Source organism: Pempheris klunzingeri, chromosome 24 (genome assembly GCF_042242105.1).
Source record: "Pempheris klunzingeri isolate RE-2024b chromosome 24, fPemKlu1.hap1, whole genome shotgun sequence".
Classification (NCBI taxonomy): Eukaryota; Metazoa; Chordata; class Actinopteri; order Acropomatiformes; family Pempheridae; genus Pempheris; species Pempheris klunzingeri.
The window spans coordinates 5,611,192-5,631,802 of record NC_092035.1 but is presented as its reverse complement, the minus strand read 5'-3'; the positions used below and the strand labels follow the sequence as shown (position 1 = coordinate 5,631,802).

The window sequence follows — 20,611 nt, the reverse complement described above, 5'->3', positions numbered from 1 at the left end:
ACACTAAATAAATCAGATTGGATTCTCCCACTTCTTAATAACCAGCATTAATGCATGGATTTATCCATTCACACATGCATTTAATTATTTCTGTATTTATTAAGAATATGTAATGTTTTATCTATTAAAACATTGTAGTATTCATTCAGATATTTGTGTATTTTTAATCGACTAAGTAATGTTTTATTGATTATTTTTTTCACTTCATATTAACAAACTGTTGATTTCCCTTTAAACATCAGTCAGATTCTACCATTGTAGTGCTGTCACTCAGGATTTCAAGCTTGTTCTATGAATTAAAACCTCACTGTGCTGCATGAACTTCTACCACCAGGTGGAAACATCCACATGTCAGGAGTCTCCCTTTCTCCTCAACCATGTGGAGAAAAGAGCAGCAAAGCAGGAAGCATGTGTCCTCATGAGCAGCTCCCTATGGATGCAGCTGACTTTAAACACTATGGGGTTGAAGGATCAAGAATCTTTTCACACTTTTCTCCTCAGAGGAGTGAATAATATCTACAAGTATCCAGCAGACTTCACGTTCCTGATTTGGCTCAGTCAGATCAGCTCAGCCACACAGAGCTCCTGCGGTGAAAACAGAGATCAAGTCCCAGCTGTGCTTTTCTCACTTTAAAGTAAACAGTAAAGAGCATCAGAGGGGATTTGAACCCATGTGTCCAAATGACCTGTCAGCTCCTTATCTCACTGAGCTAACTCTGAAGTTACTTTGTCATGTGTTGGAAGTTGTACTTGTTGTGTTTGTCAGCACTGAAGAGGAAAGTAAAGTAAAGAGCATCAGAGGGGATTTGAACCCATGGGTCGAGTTAACCTGTCAGCTCCTGATCTCACTGAGCTAACTCTGAAGTTACTTTATCATGTGTTGGAAGTTGTACTTGTTGTGTTTGTCAGCACTGAGGGGGAAAGTAAAGTAAACAGTGCTAAATGGGATTTGAACCCATGCGTCCAGATGACATTTGAGCTCTTTATCTCACTGAGCTAACTCTGAAGTTGCTTAGCAATGTTTTGGAAGTTGTACTTGTTGTGTTTGTCAGCACTGAAGAGGAAAGTAAAGTAAAGAGCATCAGAGGGGATTCAAACCCATGTGATCAGATGCCCTGTCTGCACCTGATCTCATTGAGCTAATTGTGAAGTAACTTAAGAGTGTGTTGGAAGTTGCACTTGTTGTGTTTGTCAGTGCTGAGGAGAAAAGATGGCAAGTTAAAAAGAAGTGTGCGTTTTAGTGGCAATTTGAACCTATGTGTCCAGATGACCTGTCAGCTCATCTCACTGAGCTAACTCTGAAGTCAGTTGAGTGTGTGTTTGAAGTTGTACTTATGTTTGTCAACACTGAGGAGAAAAGCTGGAGGAAAAATATGGCAGGTTAAAGACAAGTGTGTGTTTCAGTTGGGGTTTGAACCAATCAATAACTTAAAAAAATACAGTGCTGCTTTAATCCTGCATGCTGGTGTGCTGCAAACTTATGGAGTGATGCTCTGATGTGATGTCTACCTGTGTCGTTCAAATCAGGGTAGACTTGTGTTTTCTGCTCTCTGGATTACATTTGTGCAACCAAAACGCTACTTCAGAAAACCTTCCGGTTCTGAGAAAGTACATTATGTGTTATCAGAACACTGATGCCAGAGAGCAAGAGAGAGAGGAGGGGGTCATCAATTATCAATCAGCATTATAGGGCATTATATGGGTGAAGTATATTGAAGTGTGCCATGTAGATATGCTCATGTAAAATGTTTCTTTTTATTTTTTCATGTTTAACAGCAAACTGCCATAATATTGAACTTCACCAGGAGACATAACATTGGAGCATGAATATACATTAAGGTTATACCCAAACAGAAGCACAACTAATAAAGAAACTGACATGAATGGTACAAGGCACAGCTGAATCATCTGGAAAAGAAAACACAAAGGAATACCAATAAAACCCTGAAAATATAAAAAAATCTGTTATCAATTATTAATCGGGGTCACCAGAGAACATCAGAATTATGATATATATCTCACAGACATAAGAAGAAAAAATCTTAGCATTTCGTATCCAGCATTGGTGCAGAGGCAGATTTCTCTTGCTCATCAGACTCATCACCATCATCCTCTATGCTGCCATCTGCTGGTGTTGGTGCGAGCTGGGATTTCACCTTGAACACGTCCCACCTCTCAGGAAGGATCCCCTTGTTAAACAGGAGCGAGGCCACATAGGAAAACATGAGAATGGAGACCAGAGCGACCAGCATGCAAATGGTCTTGACAGGAGAGCGCTGAATGTATACGCCATCCTCTAAAATGCAACCTGGGAAATGCAGAATGACAGGGAGGCCTAACAACGGCTCTCCGCACAACAGTCTCATCACCACTACGACAAGGTAGCCCGCGATGGCCCCGTAACCGTTGGAGACCTCGATGAAGAGGACGCAGATCAGCTGGGGGAGTAAAATGGTGTAAGACAGGTCTGCGCCCAGGATCCAGAACATCATGATGCCACCGTCCAGGTAAGTGAGGCAAGTTCCCACAAGTCCTGCAACCACTATGGAGAGACGAATCACCCACTGCAGCTCTCTATCTGATGCCTACAGAGGAGAACAAGACCAGAATGGATATTTACATCTCTGCTGTTACCTTGAAACCAATAACATATCAACTCTGCTGACATGTTTGCATCAGGATGATCCTGCTCCTGGTACCTGGCTCCTGATGGTCTGGTAGATGTTGGTGGTGAAGATAGTGGTTGCAGACAAAAGGAAAGAGTCAGCGGACGACATCACTGCAGCAGCAACAGCTCCGATGCCAAAGGCAGAAATGTAGGTCGGGGTAAAACACTGAAGGGTGATGGGCAACACCATGGCCCCCTCCCCTCGCTCATATGGAGAGGGAGAACCATATGAGGTGGAGTTCCAGTCTGAAATATGGGAGCAAATAAATGCCGGATTTACCAGAATGTTGAAGACGGTCCCCCTGACTATTCATCATCTCTCATTCATCATGTGACACATCTGCATATTCCCAACAGTCAAGATAACCTGCTGAAGCTGCAACAGCTCCAATCAGCACTGATGGGATTCCAGTAATGAGGACGACTCCTGACGCTACAAAACAGACAAGCCTGGCTGTAGATGTGGAGCTGGAGGAGAGGGTCCTTTGATGGAAATCCTGAATAGCCATACTGCCCACAGTCTAGAAAATGAAAAAGGCCACACTCAAGTTATCAGTTGACATGTTATATTTTAGGAATGCTGTCTCTGGATTGACAATATTATCTAAATGAGGTATTTAGATACGAGTAATAACAGTTCATTGCATTAAAAAATTGCAACATGCACTCAGCTATAAGTGTGACTATGTGTAGGTGTAGGTGATTTGTTTATCACCTGTATCACAACATTATATGTGTATCGGTGTCATCACATTCCCATACATAAAATAATTAAGCTAGTATGTGATTAAAAAGCATAAATGAATCTAGGAAAATATCAGCTGGATTTTACACTAACAACAATAAGAATGGATGATAACATTTTTACTTCAAGCTTAATGTAGTGCCTAAAATTCGAGATAAGGATTTTCTATACCGTAAAATACACGAAAAAACAATATTGTAGGTCTGTTCGCAGTTTATATTTTTGTTTCTTTGCAAAAGTATTTGAGACTTTCATCTGTATATGTGTATTCAAAAGAATTTTAAATGACATGAAAAACTCAAAAAGCTACATTTTAAATCCACACATTGTACTGTTACTCATCCTACCATCACCAGAAAATGATCAATCCAACTCCCGACTTCATTAGACTGAAGCTGGCCAAGCCAGGGGGCCTGATATGTGTGGTTGAATGCTGTTTTAGTGACGTCAGTATAGACGTCACTCATCAGAACAAAAGGGACACACAGCCACTGTGAAAAGAGGAAGTCATACAGAGAAGTCTAAATAAAGGAGAATCCATCTGAAACACACCACCTTCATCTTTCATTGTGAAAAACTCACCAAGCTGAGAAGCACCAGAGACATCTGGATGACATCAGTGTACGCAACTGAATAGAGACCTCCAAGAACAGTGTAGATGATGGCCACCGCAGCAGAGATCCAGATGCAAACATTGAAGGAAAGATCCAAAACCACACTCATGGTCGCTCCTGGAGTGTAAGTCAAATATAAATAATCAGTTTGAGATAACGGATGACTGAATGAAAATGTACTAATGTGAGTTATACACTCGTACATGTACCCAAGGAAATCAGTAATGCAGGAATCCAGATAATTTCAGCTACGACTGGAACAATGGCAAGAACAGCAGTCAGTGCTTTTCCATACTTTCTCTGAAATGGATCCATCATGCTGATGTAATTGTTGTCCCTCATTGGCTTTGCAAAGAACAGTCCACCTTTAATAGGGTGAAAAAGAAAGAATAGGTAATTGTTTTCATATTGAAGAACTCTGTTTAGAGTTTAGCTTATTCGGTATCTATGGTACAGCTCTGGACATTTCTGTTTTGTAATGTGGGCAAATCCTTTGGGATCTCTCAAGCATCCGTATTGGGCCCTATGATTTTTATCCTTTACGTTTGTTTGTTTATGCGGCATCTAGGTCATATTGCTGTGACTCGCTTTATGAAGCCCAAAAATACTCCTAATTCTGGATAACTACTTTTAAAGGTGTAATATGAAATACTTCAGCAATAAAATGTCTATAAATTATCAGACCTATGTTGTAGATTTTGTTGAATTATGTAATTATCATGTTGTTCAACAATGTTCAAATACATATCATAATACAATATGTATGTATATGTATATATGTAAATATGTATCACCTTAGCTGGTCTTGCTGTCTACTGTGATGTTATTGGTGTCACAAGGTTTTTATCAAAACACTAACAACCTTGCACCTGAACAATTGTTATGACTAGCTGCCAAGTAGTCAGTCAAGTACACCTCTGGCACACAGACCTTTCTTATTTTTTGAACACATCCAAAAGGGTCTGCAGGCTCAATAATGACCTTGACCTGAAATATTTGTGTGTGATATTGTGAATTTTATAAGAATTCAACATTTTACAGATACAGTGGACACCCACTACGTCAGTGGGGACACACCTTGTGAAAAAAGGTCAAATTCTGGTTCATTATATTGAGACTAATCTTGAAGAGAGACTCACCGATGATAAAGGAAATCGACGATTGAAGAGGAACAAGAGCCCAGATTAGACCCTTGGTGGGGTCATAAACTGACTCTGCAACACCAATGATAAAGGCACCTCCAACCCAAGTAGCTGCAGAAGAAAAAATACATACACATAGATGCATAATGAGGATTGTATCATTAATGTGGGGTGAAAAAGAAACGTGCTGTTATGTCCTGAAATGTATGTAATTCTTCAGAAATCAAGCAGTGTTATTATCCATCCATCCATTGTCTATACCACTTATCCTTCAGAGTTGCAGGGCGGCTGGAGCCAATCAGAGCTGACGTTGGGCGAGAGAAGGGTACACCCTCTTCTGGTTGCTAACCAAACATAGTAAGACAGCCATTCATGCTCGCACTCATAGCTATGGGCAATTTAGAGTCAACAGTTGACCTTACCTCCATGTCTTTGGACTGAGGGAGAAATTCCAATGCAAGCGCAAACACATCAGGCTCCTTTCCTGTGGAACCACTTTCCAGTTTGGGTTTTAAGAGTAGACTAAAAACTTTCCTTTGTGATAAAGCCTATAGTTTATGACCAGCCCCTGGCTACGCTGCTATAGGCTTGGATTGTCATCAAACTGGATAATTCCTCCTTCTGTAGGAGTGATACTTAAGGTCTCAGGAATCTATAAATAATATATATATATATATATATTTAATATTTAATGTTTGTTTTGTATTGTTGACCACTGGCAAAGTAATTTCCTTCGGGATGAATAAAGTGTTCTTATTCTTATCATGACTATAGTTATTATTTTGGATGCTGTTTGTTTATGCCCCCCCTTCCTCCCTCTCTCTCTCTCTCTCTCTCTCTCTGTCCAACCTCCACCCAACACGGACCCTGACAGAAACCCCCCCCCCCCCCAGATGCTGGTTCTGTTTGAGGTTTCTTCCCGTTAAAGGGGATCTTTTCCTGCCACTGTTCCCTAATATAATATCTGTTGCTGCTCATGAGGGGATTCTTGAATCCTTAATTTTGAATTCCTGAATCGTCGAGTCTCTCTCTTAATTAAAGAGTTTGGTCTGAACCTGCTTTTTATGAAAAGTGTCTTGAGATAACGTTGCTGTGAACTGGCGCTATATAGATAAAGATTGATCGATTGATTGAAGCATGGGGAGAACATGCAAACCACAGAGAGGGGACTCTGACCAGCCAACAAGTTAGAGCCTGTAACTTTCTTGCTCTGACTCTGCTAATGTTACATGAAAAAATGCCACACACACACCACAAACCATGAGCCTTGCTGTGTAGGACAGTTGAAAAGACTAGAAATCCACTGGCCTCATCGACTGCTGGACTCTTTATTAGATTGTTTGTTCGCTTACACTTGTTTATTTCAGTGAACTTTGTAAAGCACTATGAGACACTCTGTTGTGATATTGGGCTATACAAATAAAATTGAATTGAATTGAATTGAATTGAATTGAAATGATCTAAGTAGCATTTAAGTAAACAACACTCACGGAGGATACTTATCTATTTTTAAAAGGTCCATAAAACTCACCTGTCATTGTGAAGACTCCCACAGCCAAGCTGACACTCCGATTAGCCAAGAAAGAAATCTCTACCTGTCGACTGTTTGCATTTTCCTCCAATTTCTTTGATTTTACAGATGCCCAGATGCCGATTCCCAACACAAGCAAGTAGAAGATGACCATCATGATCAGACCTGGTATACTGACAGCCATTGTGAATTAGAAATATACAGGAGGGTCTTTTACACAGATCTGCCACAGGCTCACACTAGTGTTCAAGTCTGTCCAAATCCAGATAAACAGGTTTGTCCATCTGCACCCCAATTATGTAAAAGCTTGACATTTTGAGCACATACCAGCACATAAGGTGTGCTACATGCTACAAAGCAACATGATTCAATAGGTACAAATCATATACTTCACTTCTGTTTTAAGAGCAGAAGATCCTCCTTGCCATGCAGAAGCCCCTGTGTGCTCTCACCACACAGATCAGTGTGCCCTCTGCAAAGCACGTGGTGTACTAAATGTTACAGCAATGCAAGATAAGCCATGTTTCATCTTCAACTATTTGTCACAGATGTCTTCCATAGAGTTTGACACCAATTATTCTGCATGTCTGTTTCTAACTGGACAAAATGACTCAAAAAGATGAAAGTACATAGATGTTGAGATTGCGGGATGCATGCTGGGACAATCACAATGCTTTCTACGTGCAGTTTTCCCTTTTCTGGATGCTGTGCATGATCCTGTTCTCTGAGGTCTGTGTTACAATGAAGGTTTCACACTTTCCATACTGTATTTAAGCATACAATAAAATGTATTGTAAAAAAAGGAATTTCAAGGAAAGAATAATGCAAAATTGGCATTTTCCTTGATGCAATCATCCCTCCTGTTTAGATCAAGTTACATGGTTTCATTTTCATAAAGTACATTGTTTAGCAGACATCTGTGCTTTGCTCTTACCTTCAACATTAGTGAGCAAACAACAATAGCAGACAGCAGAGGGGATTCAGGAGGCTGGCAGTCTGTTGATGGGCTGACGGAGGTCACATGTTCAACAAGTCCGCTTATGACATCATAAATCTCAACGGCATGCATTCACCCACATTTACTGAAAAAAATGGAGCTGGAGACACAGAAGCTTGGTCATCTCTGGGCGTTAAAAAGTGCATTTTGCATAATATGGCACCTTTGAGAAATCATAATGCACTTCCAATGTGCAAATCTGCACTCCTCAGAAAGTTCAATGTTCAGCAGAAGATTATATCAAGTAGCTGAAGAGAAAAGAAAAGAAGACAAAAGAAAGTCAAAACAAAGAAGAAATACTGTGATTAGGCTCAATCCAAACTATTTCACTTCCTGCATCACCCATCTGTTCACTCCATCAAGGACAAGAGGAACCAAAACAAGACATTATGCAAGGGAGAGAACAAAACTTGGAACACAATATACAACTGATACGCAATTTATTTGATTATTTATCACACATGTCCATTTTTCTACATCAGGTTTCCTTCAATGTCAGTGCATTTCATAGGTCAGCAAGACAACCAGTAGATTCCAAAACCAAGAAAATGTCAAAACCTAGAATAAAAGTGCTTAGTTGACTTCTCTCAACATCAAGCATTGATTCTTAAAAATAAAACACACCCGCATACACACGCGATCACACACACACAAAAAAAAAAATACATACACCGTTGCATCGGTCAGGTAATAACTGATGAAAATGCTGTGCTCCATTAGCTGGAAGACACACACAGAAAGAGTCTGCATAAGGCACCGAGACGTGGAGGGAGGGGGTAGCTTATCAATGGCAGGGTGGATTTCCTCTTTCTGTAGAGAACATGAGTCCTACTGGATACTGGGAGAGTTTGAGGATGTGAAGCTAAAACTTAGTTTAGGGGGGGGAAACATAATCAGATTTATCACATATACATCACAGCATAGTCGATTGGAATGACCTCAAAAGGAAAAAAAAACAACAACTCAAACATTGATGGAACAAGAAATGTTAATGTCTCTATACAAAAAGTGGCTCTAAAAATAAGAGCAGTTAAAGCATAAGATAGGGGATGAACACGCATTCAAAGAAAATATTTATTTCCAATACAAAACAAGCAAATTTGGTTAAAAGCTTTTACAAGAGACATTTATGACTTGAAGTAACGCAGACGCTGGGGTCGTATACTTGCATTAAATGTGAACAGAGAGAGACTTTGCTATCATGCATGTAGGGATTTCACCATCCACTGCAAAACCACAGAAGTAAATAGGAGAAAGACATGAATAGTGGGGTTGTAATCTTTAGATGCATTCACATGTGACTCAATCAATTGTAGTTGTTTGATCGTTTAAAAATTTGGTTATTTGTCAGCTAGTCTACGACATGCCATTCAAGCAGTGTGACTTACTCAATACAATATCAAGGCAGCAAACAATTAAATAAATGACAATTTAGAGATAACCAGCATGACTTCATATCAATACGTATATCTACATGCACATAACTGACCGGATGGTAACCAAATTACGGCAATACTACCACAGCACCTTAAATTATAACTGCTATTTCTAAACCTGTGCCCGTTCTTTCTTTGATATATATATTTTGAGTTCGAAATGACTGGTAGGTATACAAAGTTTTGGAATTGTTTCAGAGATAGACCTGTAAAATCCCTTTTGTTCCATCACAAACAGCCCTGTTCGACGCCACCAGACTCCACTGACGCATTTTAAAAACGTAGCTGCTGATTCGTTTGCGTGACTTAAGTGTTTTAAAGGGTCAATTCTTGTCCAACGCAATATTTGTGCAATGCACGATGACATCAACAAACCGACCGAGCCTGCAGCTCCTGTGTTCTGCAGGAGTAAAAATCACCGTTTTTGCCATTTGCCATATTTGAAGAGCGTGACCGTTTCTGGTGAGACTAAAAGGGTCTTAGGCGTCTTTCTCTGTTGGAATCCTTTCTGTAATTTTGTGTTTGAAACAGTTCTCACTAAAACCACTAGTCATTTTTACAAGTCAGATTTTTAAATAATAATAATAATAATAATAATAATAATAACGTTTGTTCCCGTGCTTATGCTAAGATGAGCTAAACTTCATGAGTGGTGCTGCTCTGAAGTCATCTTTCTTTTTCAATCCTTCAAATTAAAATGTTTTTCACTGCTGCTGTTTAGCTCCTCAAAGACTTGGATGCTTCCTACAGACTGTATGATGTGTACCACGTGACTGTTAGAACGGTATTGCCCTAAGGTGATTAGCTAATAGCGACCAGATTACTATGTGCATGTAAACGTACTCTGACTGTGTCAATCTGGTCGGCTGCTTTTGGGTTTAAAGGCCCTGAAAACTTCCTACATGAACACGAACAGTTCTGCCAACGTGACCTGCCAAGCACGTGTGCTTCCTTTACATTTCTGCTGTCTGGCTGTTTCTGCGCTCCTTGCTGGCTTGAAGTGAGGGTCACATTCTTCAGCATTAGAATCTGACTGATGTTTGGGTACAGTCAAATCTGATACATCCACACACACCACAGTCCCAATGAAGCAGTTTAGCTGAGTTTTTGACTGTGACGCTCGCTAAAAGCTCACACCTACAATTCTTTTCTTTGATCCTTACTTATTTTTTTTCATGAATGTTTAATGAAATACTTTGATTTAAAGCAAAGTTTTCGGGTGCTGTAACATAGATGAAGATCATGAACGCCGTCTTTACATTCCAGCAGACCAAATCCAATTTACAACAGCTTCACAGCATTACATTTATCAGGCAGTATTCCAATTATTTAGGTTTTCTTTGTGTTAGATATCAAGAAACTCCTTTTAAAAGTCACTTCACCTTATAGTGTGATACCACAGCTTAAAAACAGAAGACGAAAACCATATCCAGGTTGATCAGCAGAACCCAAACATAAAGCATCATTCATCAGACTAATCTTAAGGCTGTGTAAATAGAGTACCATTACCTGTACAAGAATATGTTTTCATTGACATTAGATAGTTAAAAAAAACTGATCAGCAGTACAAAAAGCTTGTACTTCGAGGCTTCGTGAACGTCATGAGCGAGACTTGGAGGACACCTTCGGTCATGCTGTCTCTCGGTCCTTCCCCCCAGTGTTGCATTCATCTGTACGTCAGTGCAGGTCATGCTTTTTCGTTTCATATCCGTCAAGCACGTGTGTGTGCTCACACAGACACACACTCTCACACCCACGCACGCACACGCACACACACACACACACATTCCTGAATCTACAATATCAGCATCCAAGAAAGAGACTGAAGAAACTAGGATTTGAATGCAGAGTTTTTCCAAAGTGGTTTGTGATAGACCCAGCCTTCACCCTGGAGGAGAAGAACAGACTAGCGTCAAAATACTATTTATGAATTAACTCTCAGTATATTTCAAGCAGTGAGTTGTTTAATCCAATCAGGCTATTTGTTTAGGGTTGGAAATTATTGGAACATTATGTTCTACAAAATGAAAAAGAAAGGGAATGTGCACTTGGCATTGAGGGCACAAATTAGAGGTAAAAACTAAAATATGTTGATCTAAACTGTGACACTGGGCCACTGAACAAATGTATCACTAATCACAGAGAACTCCAGAGCCAAATGTCCATTTAAATGACCCAGATTCTTCACCTGGAAATCTAAAATAGCATAGTGCAAGGTGAGAACACTCTGAAATGGAGAGGCTCCAGCAGGAGACAGAATTAATGCACAAGGTGATTTAAAATTCATTCAGAGTCAGCACAGCTGAGTGTTCACAGGCTGTGCTTTGTTTGTCCTGAATGTGCGCCCTCATTAGTGTCATCAAACCTTCACGATGGGGAAATAAACCAAGGGGCACCAAAGCTGAGCTTCAGTTGCGGTCAACTTGCTCACCTCTCTCTCGAAGTATCTAGTCCTCCAAGCGGTTTCGGTCTCAGCGCGGTGCCTCTCTTCCGTCCTCTGCCTCTCCTCGAGAAGCCTCTTGTGCTCAGTGGCCTTTTCAATATCCTTCTCCCGTAAGGACGCCGTCACATGCTGCCAAAGGCGCCTGAAACATAGTGAAATAATTTAGTGGTGGCTTTTTTTTTTTCTGTTATCAGAATTATACTGTCGCTAAACAGCTTTTGCTAGCTTCAGGGCTGGTGTAATCTGCTGGCAATATTCCCACAGCTAGCTGCAATACAGAACTCCAATAGGGAAACTGCCAATTTAAGGCAACTAGTGGCTCACTAGAACTGAGTGTAGAGTTGAATATTAATTTGTATATTTCATGTAATGAACCTGATTTTGAGGGCCTTTGATTTTTAGCCCTGTAAGCATTTTGGTTCAGTCTTCAACGCCTAAATACCTAAACACTCCCCAACTAAACCTTCTGTACAGCATTAAACTCAACTTTAACTTCGCTAATTCCACTTGTTGCAAACTCCGCACAAAAACCTGAAGTGGGCAAGACGTCAAAGGAGAAATCCAAAGACAACAAAAGAGCCTGACCTGGACTCAGTCGGGCCCTGCTTCTCATTGGGCCGAACGCTCTTCTTCGTTACAGGCAGCTTGGTGACATCGACCACCCTCGTCTCTCCGCTGGTGTAGCTGAACTCCAAGACGCCGTTCCACTCGCCCTGCACACGACACACCACCGCATTGGTGGCGTTGTGCTTCACTTCCGCTGTTACCCTACATTCAGGCAGGACAATGAAATGAATAAAAGAACACCATTTAAGTTTACATGTTATTTTAAGACAGATAAAGATTCTTTTGTTTTATTCTCACATTTTTGGTGAAACAATACACCACCTACAATCTTAAATGGCCTGTTTCTCAACAACAGTAACACCCACTTGTACCCTGGGAGGATGACTCACTTGTGTAACTTGCCACCGTAAAATGGTTTCGTCTGGAAAGTGATGACTGCAGAGTAGCCCGACTTGGCGCAGCTGATGTTGACTTTGCCACCCAGTTCCACCCAGGGCACTGTGAGGATGGAGCGCGCATACGCACAAGGCAGCGTGAAAGTGTACTCTTCATCGTGCTCCAGCAGATATAGGCAACCTGGAAGGATACATAGTGAATACGGGAACATTAGCAGCAGGTGCAATTATTAATAATGCAGATCATTTTACTCAATCTCTTTTTCTATATCAAGTTTGTATTGGTTAAAAACGTTTCTGATTGTTGACATTCATGGTTACACAACATGACAATAAAAACCAGCGCTAGCTTACCCTCCCCTATCATGGACACTCCGATGGACATTCCCATGAACTTGCTCTTGGTCCAAACGTGTGTGTTCACGCACATTCGCCTCTCCTGGCATTCAGCATAGAAGCCGGACACAGGGGGGTGGTGGGACACCTGCTCCGCCACAAAGCGCACTTGGTAGGGGTCCTGGGAGGCTGCCGGGTCGGGGCTTCCCTGTGAGGACTCCTTGGAGGCCTCCTGTCTCTTGGGTACCTTCCAGGAGCAGTGGAAGGTCTCACCGATGATGGGGTTGTAGGGCTTCTTGGCGATGGCGCCCTTGCGGCCCTCATGGAAGGAGGTGAGGTAGTACTCCACAAACCGGACCATGCGGTCCTCAGGGCTGCTGCCATCGGTGATGGCCACAAAGAGGTCTGGGTGTGACATGAAGTCGGCATACATCTCCAGCAGAGAACGCTTCTCTAGGATGAAGGTGGGGAGGACCACCTGAGAGGAGAGCCCACAGAAATATGGTGACAATTTATTCATTTTTTAGTTGGAAAGCAACAGTGCCTTTTCTGTTCGATTTGGGGCACCATCACATTAAATCGAGCAAGTGACATGCACGGGACATGACCCTGAGCTCACAGTGTCCACTAGAGCTCCATCTGAGGTGGATCCTCCAGATTACTGCGATAAATCAGAAACCCAAGAGGAGGCTATCCAAATACTAGAACAAACTGACACTGGAAGATAGAATGACTATCCAGGACTCTGCTCTTGGTGTTTTCAGGTGTGTGTGTGTCCAGCAGTGGTAATTACAAAGCAAGAACTGCTTAATTCAGCCTGTAAGGTCGTTACAGATCAGACTATTGAAAAACAGACCTGAACTAGGACAGGATGATTTAATCAGCGTCACCACAACCTTCTTTCCAAGTACTGTGCTTGTTCAAGCTTCTATTTCAGTTATATTTGACTTTCAACTGGCTGTCAACTACACCTTTCCTCTCTGTGGTCTCTGTGTCTCTAGAAATTCAGATATGCACTGATCTACATACCCTTTTCAACAAATGAGGCATGTAATTGTCTTTGTTCTCATGGATTTAGTTTTTAACAAGTCAAAATATGTTCACACTAATATGAGCCTTCCATTGGTTACGCTGATGCAATACACTGAGTTTTGATTTATCTCCCACCATCGTGGGATTTTCTCGGAAGCTGTCATATATGTAATATCAGTAAAATAATTTCAATTGATTGTAAAAACAAACCTTATGTTTCAGCTTTACCTCTAATTGCTTGAAAAAAGTTAACATAAACTATGAAGAATATATAAAGAAATTGCTGCAAGGACGATGGAAAACATTACATAATACTGTCACTGTGCTGTGAGAACCACGTATTCTCCAAAACGTTAGCTTTTCCTGAGATTTCAGCAATGTGCCAATGCATTTTTACACAGTCTAATGTATTTGACATGGTTTATTCATCTTAAGTAGTAGAAGGAAGTGGACAGTGACAAATGAGTAAACGTGTGGTAGGACCAAGAAAATATACAAAGTGAGGGAGTCATAACTGAAGAAAGAAGGCAAACAATCCTTGTGCCCCCTTGGTGTTTTATAGAGTGCTTAAACTGGGTTACAATGGGTAACAAATTGTATTAAAGCCTATGATCACTGAATGTGGAGAACTATTAAGAAAACTTTATGCCTCATTGTGCTCTAAACAGCTAATCTAAGCACCAGCAGCTGGACTAACTCCTCTCACTGTGGGACTATTGATCTGAAATGACAGACATAATCCTCTGATAATCATCTTGTAATAACACAGAAAGCCTTATCAAAACACTTAGAAAAACAAAGTGTGGCAAGAGTTTGTTTGAGTCTGGAGGGGGGGGTGGGGGGGGGGGGGGGGGGTTGCTTTGCTGCCTGGCAGTACATGGAACTCGACCTACCCGCGTGAGGTCCATGCCGAGCTTCAGCTGGGAGAGCAGGTGTAGGATGACGCTGCGCTCCTCCTCCACGGCACCCAGGTCCTCCTCCTTGTCTGTGAAGCAGTCCTCCGTCTCATCCTCTGCATCTATGTCTTCCTGCTCCTGAGAGAGGGAAGGGAGGGGAATGTGATTTATTCAACATTGTGCTTGAATGACTCTGCAGAGGTCGAAAGTAAGTGATTGTTTATACTGTGGGAGGCTTGACCAATTTCTAAAAAAGCAAAAAATATAACCTGAATGGTCTATGGTTGGATTAGAAAGCATAAAAGGAAATAAATTGAGTCATATCAACTTCCTAATTACCAAGAGGTTGGCACAACTTTTCCCAGAATGCAGAATGCTAGCTGCTTCCTGGAGGAGAGTGGGTGTCATTCCCTTGGTCTTACCCCAGAGAAGCTGCAGGACTCAGGGCTGCTGAGCTCCAGTTGGCTCCCCTCCAGCGCGCCCTCCCCTGTCGTGAAGGTGCCCAAGGAGCTGCTGCCGTTCTTCAGGATGTCGGGCAGCTTGGGCTCCAACCACTCGATGGTGGGTCCTGCCATGGACGGGGAGCGCACAGCGTCAGGTTCAGAGTTATTCGCAGTACAGTCCCCCCCTCCCTCCCAAGTCCCCCTGACACTCACGCACACACCAGTAGCTCTACACTCTGCCAACCATTCGCCACACAACACTCTACAACCGCCTGGCTGCTGACTGGACAGACGGCTTTCCCTTAGATAGCTCCCTCGGTCCAAAAGAGTGTAACCCAAACCCACTGACGAGCCGAGTATCAGGATACTGTGGCCCCGCCGACAGGAAACATCCCCATCCTCTGATTGGCTACACCTGCTTGGTTTGGCGGGGGCATTTTTTTTTTTATGTATGTTTAGAGGTGGGCCGATCTCATTCAAATTCATCTTGTGCGTCGTCGGACAACTTAATCTGATTGGCTGAGCGATGAGTCTGACCTAATGAAATATACATTGAGTAATGAGATCTGCTGTGAAAAAGTGGGACATTAGCTGGATGATTCTATTCAAATCATCCTGGACAGAAACCGTTGAGATATCAGCAAGTTAGACGCTTCACTTTGGGTTCCGTCTGAAACTGCACGGTACGGTTTTCCTATGTGAAGCTGATTTAGATCTCCATTCTGTCCTCAAAGTGTTGCAGACGGATATTTTAACCATGTGAGATCTCATTACCTTCGAGACAGGTGGTAAGAATAGGTACGGTTCCCTATCAATAATGCAAAATAATTCCACTGTCCGGCTAAAGCAAGCTGATAAATTGGGTGCAGGCCTGTATGTGCAAGACTATGATTTGTACTAAGGCCTGCAGGGAGCCTTTGTCGCTTACAGAGCACTAGCAGCTTATTTAGAAGGCAAAGACAGTTGTGCATGATCTAATGGCAAAACTCTTCACTTGTAGAAATGTAGCTGGGTATACATTCACTTTATCATCTTGACAGCAATGTTAGAATTACCTGCAAGTATACAAACAAATCCACAGAGGGCAGGAAAGCACAATAACCACATTCAGACGCACACTATACACACCAACCCCTCATTCACTGACCTCCCAGGGAGCCTCTCTGCCTGGACACCTGCTGCAGGTGCAGGATGTGCAGGCACTCGTTGAGGCAGTTCATGGTGGCCATGGAGGTGGCCTTTAGCATTAGGAGGTCCTGGTCTAGAGGGGAGAGGCCGGGGGCTGCAGGCAGTCCCTCGATGCTCTGGATCAGGTCTCTGTGCTGGCCCTGGGCCTGGCTCATCATCTGGAGGGGATCATGAGGACACTTTGGTTATTTGGGGCAAATTAAATGTGTCATGACTGAACTTTATCGGTGCAGGTACTGTTGTTGCTTTTGTTGTAATTCACTGAAATCTTTTAACCTGGCTTCCTTCCGAGACAATATAAATACACATTAAAACATGTCTACCTACGTATACCATTTAGCCTTCTACTTTTTCTATCATACTAAAATTCAATTGGGTAAGTGTAACAGCAATTTCTGACAAACTGAAAGCAAAATCCTTGAACTGCTGTGTTCTGATTCAAAATCCTAAGAGAATAAAATGAATGATTGATCCAAACTGAGCTCCTGGGTCTACTGATGTTGGGGGAAGGACAACAGCACTCTCTTGTGGACAATCAGGATAACCCAAATAAGAAAAAGTGAAGGTGAGAGTTCACAACTAACCAAATCTAAATCAACAACAGCTCTACCATAAACTAAGTCTTAATATTTTACATTTACTGTCACGTGCCTTGTAGGAACATACTACTGTACTTGTGACTTCCTATAATATCAAAGGCTACTTCTATGTTTATGGAATTCATGATCTACAATGACTGCAAATTACCTGTCAGTTATATAATGTATAGTTAGCCCTTGTGTATCTATGCTGACAGCGGTGAAGTACGCGGATCCTGACAGAAGCCGCCCACATTGAGCCTGGGTCTGTTCGAGGTTTCTTCCCGTTAAAGGGGAGTTTTTCCTCCACTGTTGCTCAATAGAATATTGATGCTGCTCATGTGGGAATTCTTGAATCCTAAATTTTGAATTCCTGAATCGTTGGGTCTCTCTCTAATTAAAGAGTTTGGTCTAGACCTGCTCTTTATGTAAAGCGTCTTGGCGCTATATAAATAAAGATTGATTGATTGATTGATTGAAGTGGTCTTTTAGCCATCATCCATGGCAGGATTTTAAGATTTTCTTGACTACAAATTGGCTGTGTAGACAATGCAAACTTTCCAGTGACAGATCAAATCTGATGCATTTGGTGCAGCAGACAATTGCTGGTCCTTACATGTCAGTGATGTGTTAATAAAGTGCAGGATTAGATTCTGAGCAAAACACAATGTCAGTAACATATTTATGAATATAAAATGCTTGCAGTGGGTCTCTGGTTTGCTGTACCTCTCTGGCATCCTGCAGATGGTCTGGCAGCAGGGACCTCTTGCTGGAGTAAAGTGACGAGCCCTTATGGACCTGCGTCCAGCCGAATAAGGTGGTGGGGTTTTGGCTGGGCCGGCGCAGGGACATGGGTGAGCTACCGCTGCCTTGAGACGCCATAGAATAGCTCCGGGATTTGGGTGGGGGATTACTCTGTGCAATGCAAAATGTTAGCTGTTGTTAGGATATAACGCACTAAATTTATGCCTGAGGTCAATTTCCTGAGGTAACTAGTTCTTGCTATAAGGTGAAAATATCTGGAGACAACAACACCATCAACAAAGGAGGCACAACATATTTTTCTGGGCAATAAAAATTGATTTCATTCCATTTACAGATATTGTAAATTCCAAATTTCACATTGCATGCGTCTGCCATGAGAACCATCCTGTCACTTTCTCATAAAATGCACAACTTTTTAACATAAAAAGAGAGCTTCGGGGAGGTCTGTGTTTTTGGTTTTTGTGTATCACAAGATCAACAAAATAGAATGTGGGCAGCATCGTGGTCTGTAGATCAATATTCAGAGCAGTGCTAGTGATTAGTGTGCTTACACAAATGGGGTAAAACCTTTTTTACATAAACATTAATATTTCACAGATCTGGCTTTTTTTGATTGCTCCTTTGACACGTGAGGAGAGAACAGGAAACTGAAGGCTGTCCAGCTCACATGCGCTCTGTGCCACAGCACAGCCAACCTCTAAAGAGCATTATATACTAGTCACCAAAATGTTTGTATTCATTTCCCCAATTATGTTAATAAGATCTTTGAATCTTTGCATGCAAGAGCAAGTGTGAGGTGTGAGGCATCTTTTCAAACATCATCGTGCACTCCATTAATATATGCTCATATGCACACCATCTTACCTTCCCCATGGCCTCTGTGTGGTGCTGTGTGCAAATCTGCAGTCTGCTCACCCAGTGTTGCCTCTCTTTGGCATCCGTAGCTGAGAGACACACACATACAAGCAAAACCTTGTTACTTTAGGATGATCTTACTCAGCATCGATTCCCGTGTGCTTCTGCATCACCAGCAGCAGATAATGGAAAACATCCAAATCAATATTGTATGAACTTGATGGATGGTGATGGCAATAGGCCTGAAGATAAAATTAGAGCTCACAACCTTACTGTAAGGGCTGAAACGTCACGGTATCATGATGCACTTTGGTCCAAGGGATGACCAGAAGAGCCCAAATTAACTTATAGCAGACACACGACTGTTAAACGTGTCATGAAGTAAGTCTGAGTATTTAGGTACCCACCCCTGAGCTTGTACTGCTCCCCGCTGATGGCGTTGACAGTGAACGTGTGCGAGTCCTCGTCACTGGGGGAGATGACGGCCCCTGCAAGGGGGAGCATGCCACGGGGCTTCTGGGGCCGCGACTGCTCGTTGACAAAGTACTCCAGCAAGCCCGCCTCATTGTTTAAGACAAAGAACCTGAAAACAACAGCCATCATGACAACGTCTGCCTCCCACACAAACCTCAATGGCATTACTTGGATTGGATTAGTCAGGATTACGATAATGAACTTGGCAAAAAACAGCTGGTGAATTCAGAAAAGTTTCTTGGGCTTACCCCCGATGTAGACACCATACATATTTACATTAAACACAGGCATAGAAACTCACCTATACTGCCAACCTGTTACAAGGTTGGTGTATTTCATCAAGTAGCCATCAATATTCTCCATGTGGTCACTGGGATGAGAGATTAACAAGCAAAATAAGACAAAGGACACTTGTTAAAAGACTTGGACTGACTACACACCTATGGTACACAAGGGTGCATGCACAAATCAATCACAGCTCACTGTCTAGTGTCAGATTTGCTTAGAGGGCAGAGCAATTTAACTGTAACTGGAATGATTTGAGAACATGAGCATAAAAGCAAGTTGGTAAATAATTGCAGAAACAATATAAAATGTAATTAGCACAATTCTACTGTTGGTGACACAAAGACTAGGTAAACAGAACACGTCGTTTATGTGGAAACTAGCTTAAATATATGAGCGTTAGCAAGATAAACAGCCACCCACCTATACTGCCAGCTTTTGGCACTTGCTCGCCCCGAGCTTGGGGTCCTGTTCTGGGGAAATACATCCAGCTTTCCTTCGTTTTCCGTGATTCGTATAGCCGTGGTTTCCCCTTGCATAGTCACTAGCAACGAAGCCTCCTCTAGACGCTAACTCTGCCTGCTAGCGTCAAGCTAACCAGTGAAGCTAAGCTAAGCTAAGCTAAGTCACCACAGATTTGATTAAGTGGACGAGCCTCCCTTATAACGCAAAGTGAGGCTGCCGGTTCATCGCTAATCGAAACGGACCACACACCCAACAGACGATGGACTGTTAACTGGCTATGTTATATAACGAATAATAAAACATTATCAATTCTGCTGATACAGGGAGTAGCCAGTTAGCTCGCCTGATATTTACTGCTTTGGCAGGAAAACAGTCATGTGACTAGTGAGCTCACAAGCGCAGGTTAATAGGAAGTAAAATAAAAAAATAAAAAAATAGCAGATAAAAGCAACAAACCGTCTTATCTCGCTTCTGTCAAAAAAGTAAAAGAAAAAAAAAACACCAACAAAAAACATATGTGCAAAGAAAAAATTAAAAAGCAAAACTGCAGCTTAACCGGAAGTTGAGCAATTTTATTTTAATTATTGTATGATTATTGGTTACTTATATATACTATTATATACTGTATGGTTACTTTTAGTGGGATTTTAGTCAATTAATGAATAAGTAAGAAAATAAATAAACAAATGGATAGATTAAATATATTTTTTTCGTTTAAATAATTATATTTTTTTCACTTTTACAAATTTTTCCTCA

General features: G+C 41.7%; 2 protein-coding genes across 2 annotated transcripts; both read right to left on the bottom strand.

Annotated features, from left to right (window-relative positions):
- Positions 1-2,042: 2,042 nt before the first annotated feature.
- On the bottom strand, positions 2,043-6,884 carry LOC139223939 (high-affinity choline transporter 1-like). The gene is made up of 8 exons (XM_070855943.1): positions 6,701-6,884; positions 5,167-5,280; positions 4,237-4,392; positions 3,996-4,144; positions 3,761-3,904; positions 3,036-3,189; positions 2,700-2,914; positions 2,043-2,585 (listed from the first exon to the last, which is right to left on the bottom strand). Exons 1-8 carry the CDS (start codon positions 6,882-6,884, stop codon positions 2,043-2,045), a joined length of 1,659 nt encoding a protein of 552 aa, XP_070712044.1.
- A 1,253-nt stretch (positions 6,885-8,137) lies between these two features.
- osbpl11 (oxysterol binding protein-like 11) lies at positions 8,138-20,211 on the bottom strand. The gene is made up of 13 exons (XM_070855385.1): positions 19,814-20,211; positions 19,407-19,475; positions 19,039-19,214; positions 18,641-18,720; positions 17,738-17,926; positions 16,393-16,591; positions 15,225-15,370; positions 14,800-14,940; positions 12,893-13,352; positions 12,533-12,719; positions 12,162-12,344; positions 11,565-11,718; positions 8,138-11,021 (listed from the first exon to the last, which is right to left on the bottom strand). The coding sequence occupies exons 1-13, from the start codon at positions 19,927-19,929 to the stop codon at positions 10,965-10,967; spliced, it is 2,157 nt and encodes a 718-aa protein (XP_070711486.1). The 5' UTR covers positions 19,930-20,211; the 3' UTR covers positions 8,138-10,964.
- Between the last annotated feature and the right edge of the window lie 400 nt (positions 20,212-20,611).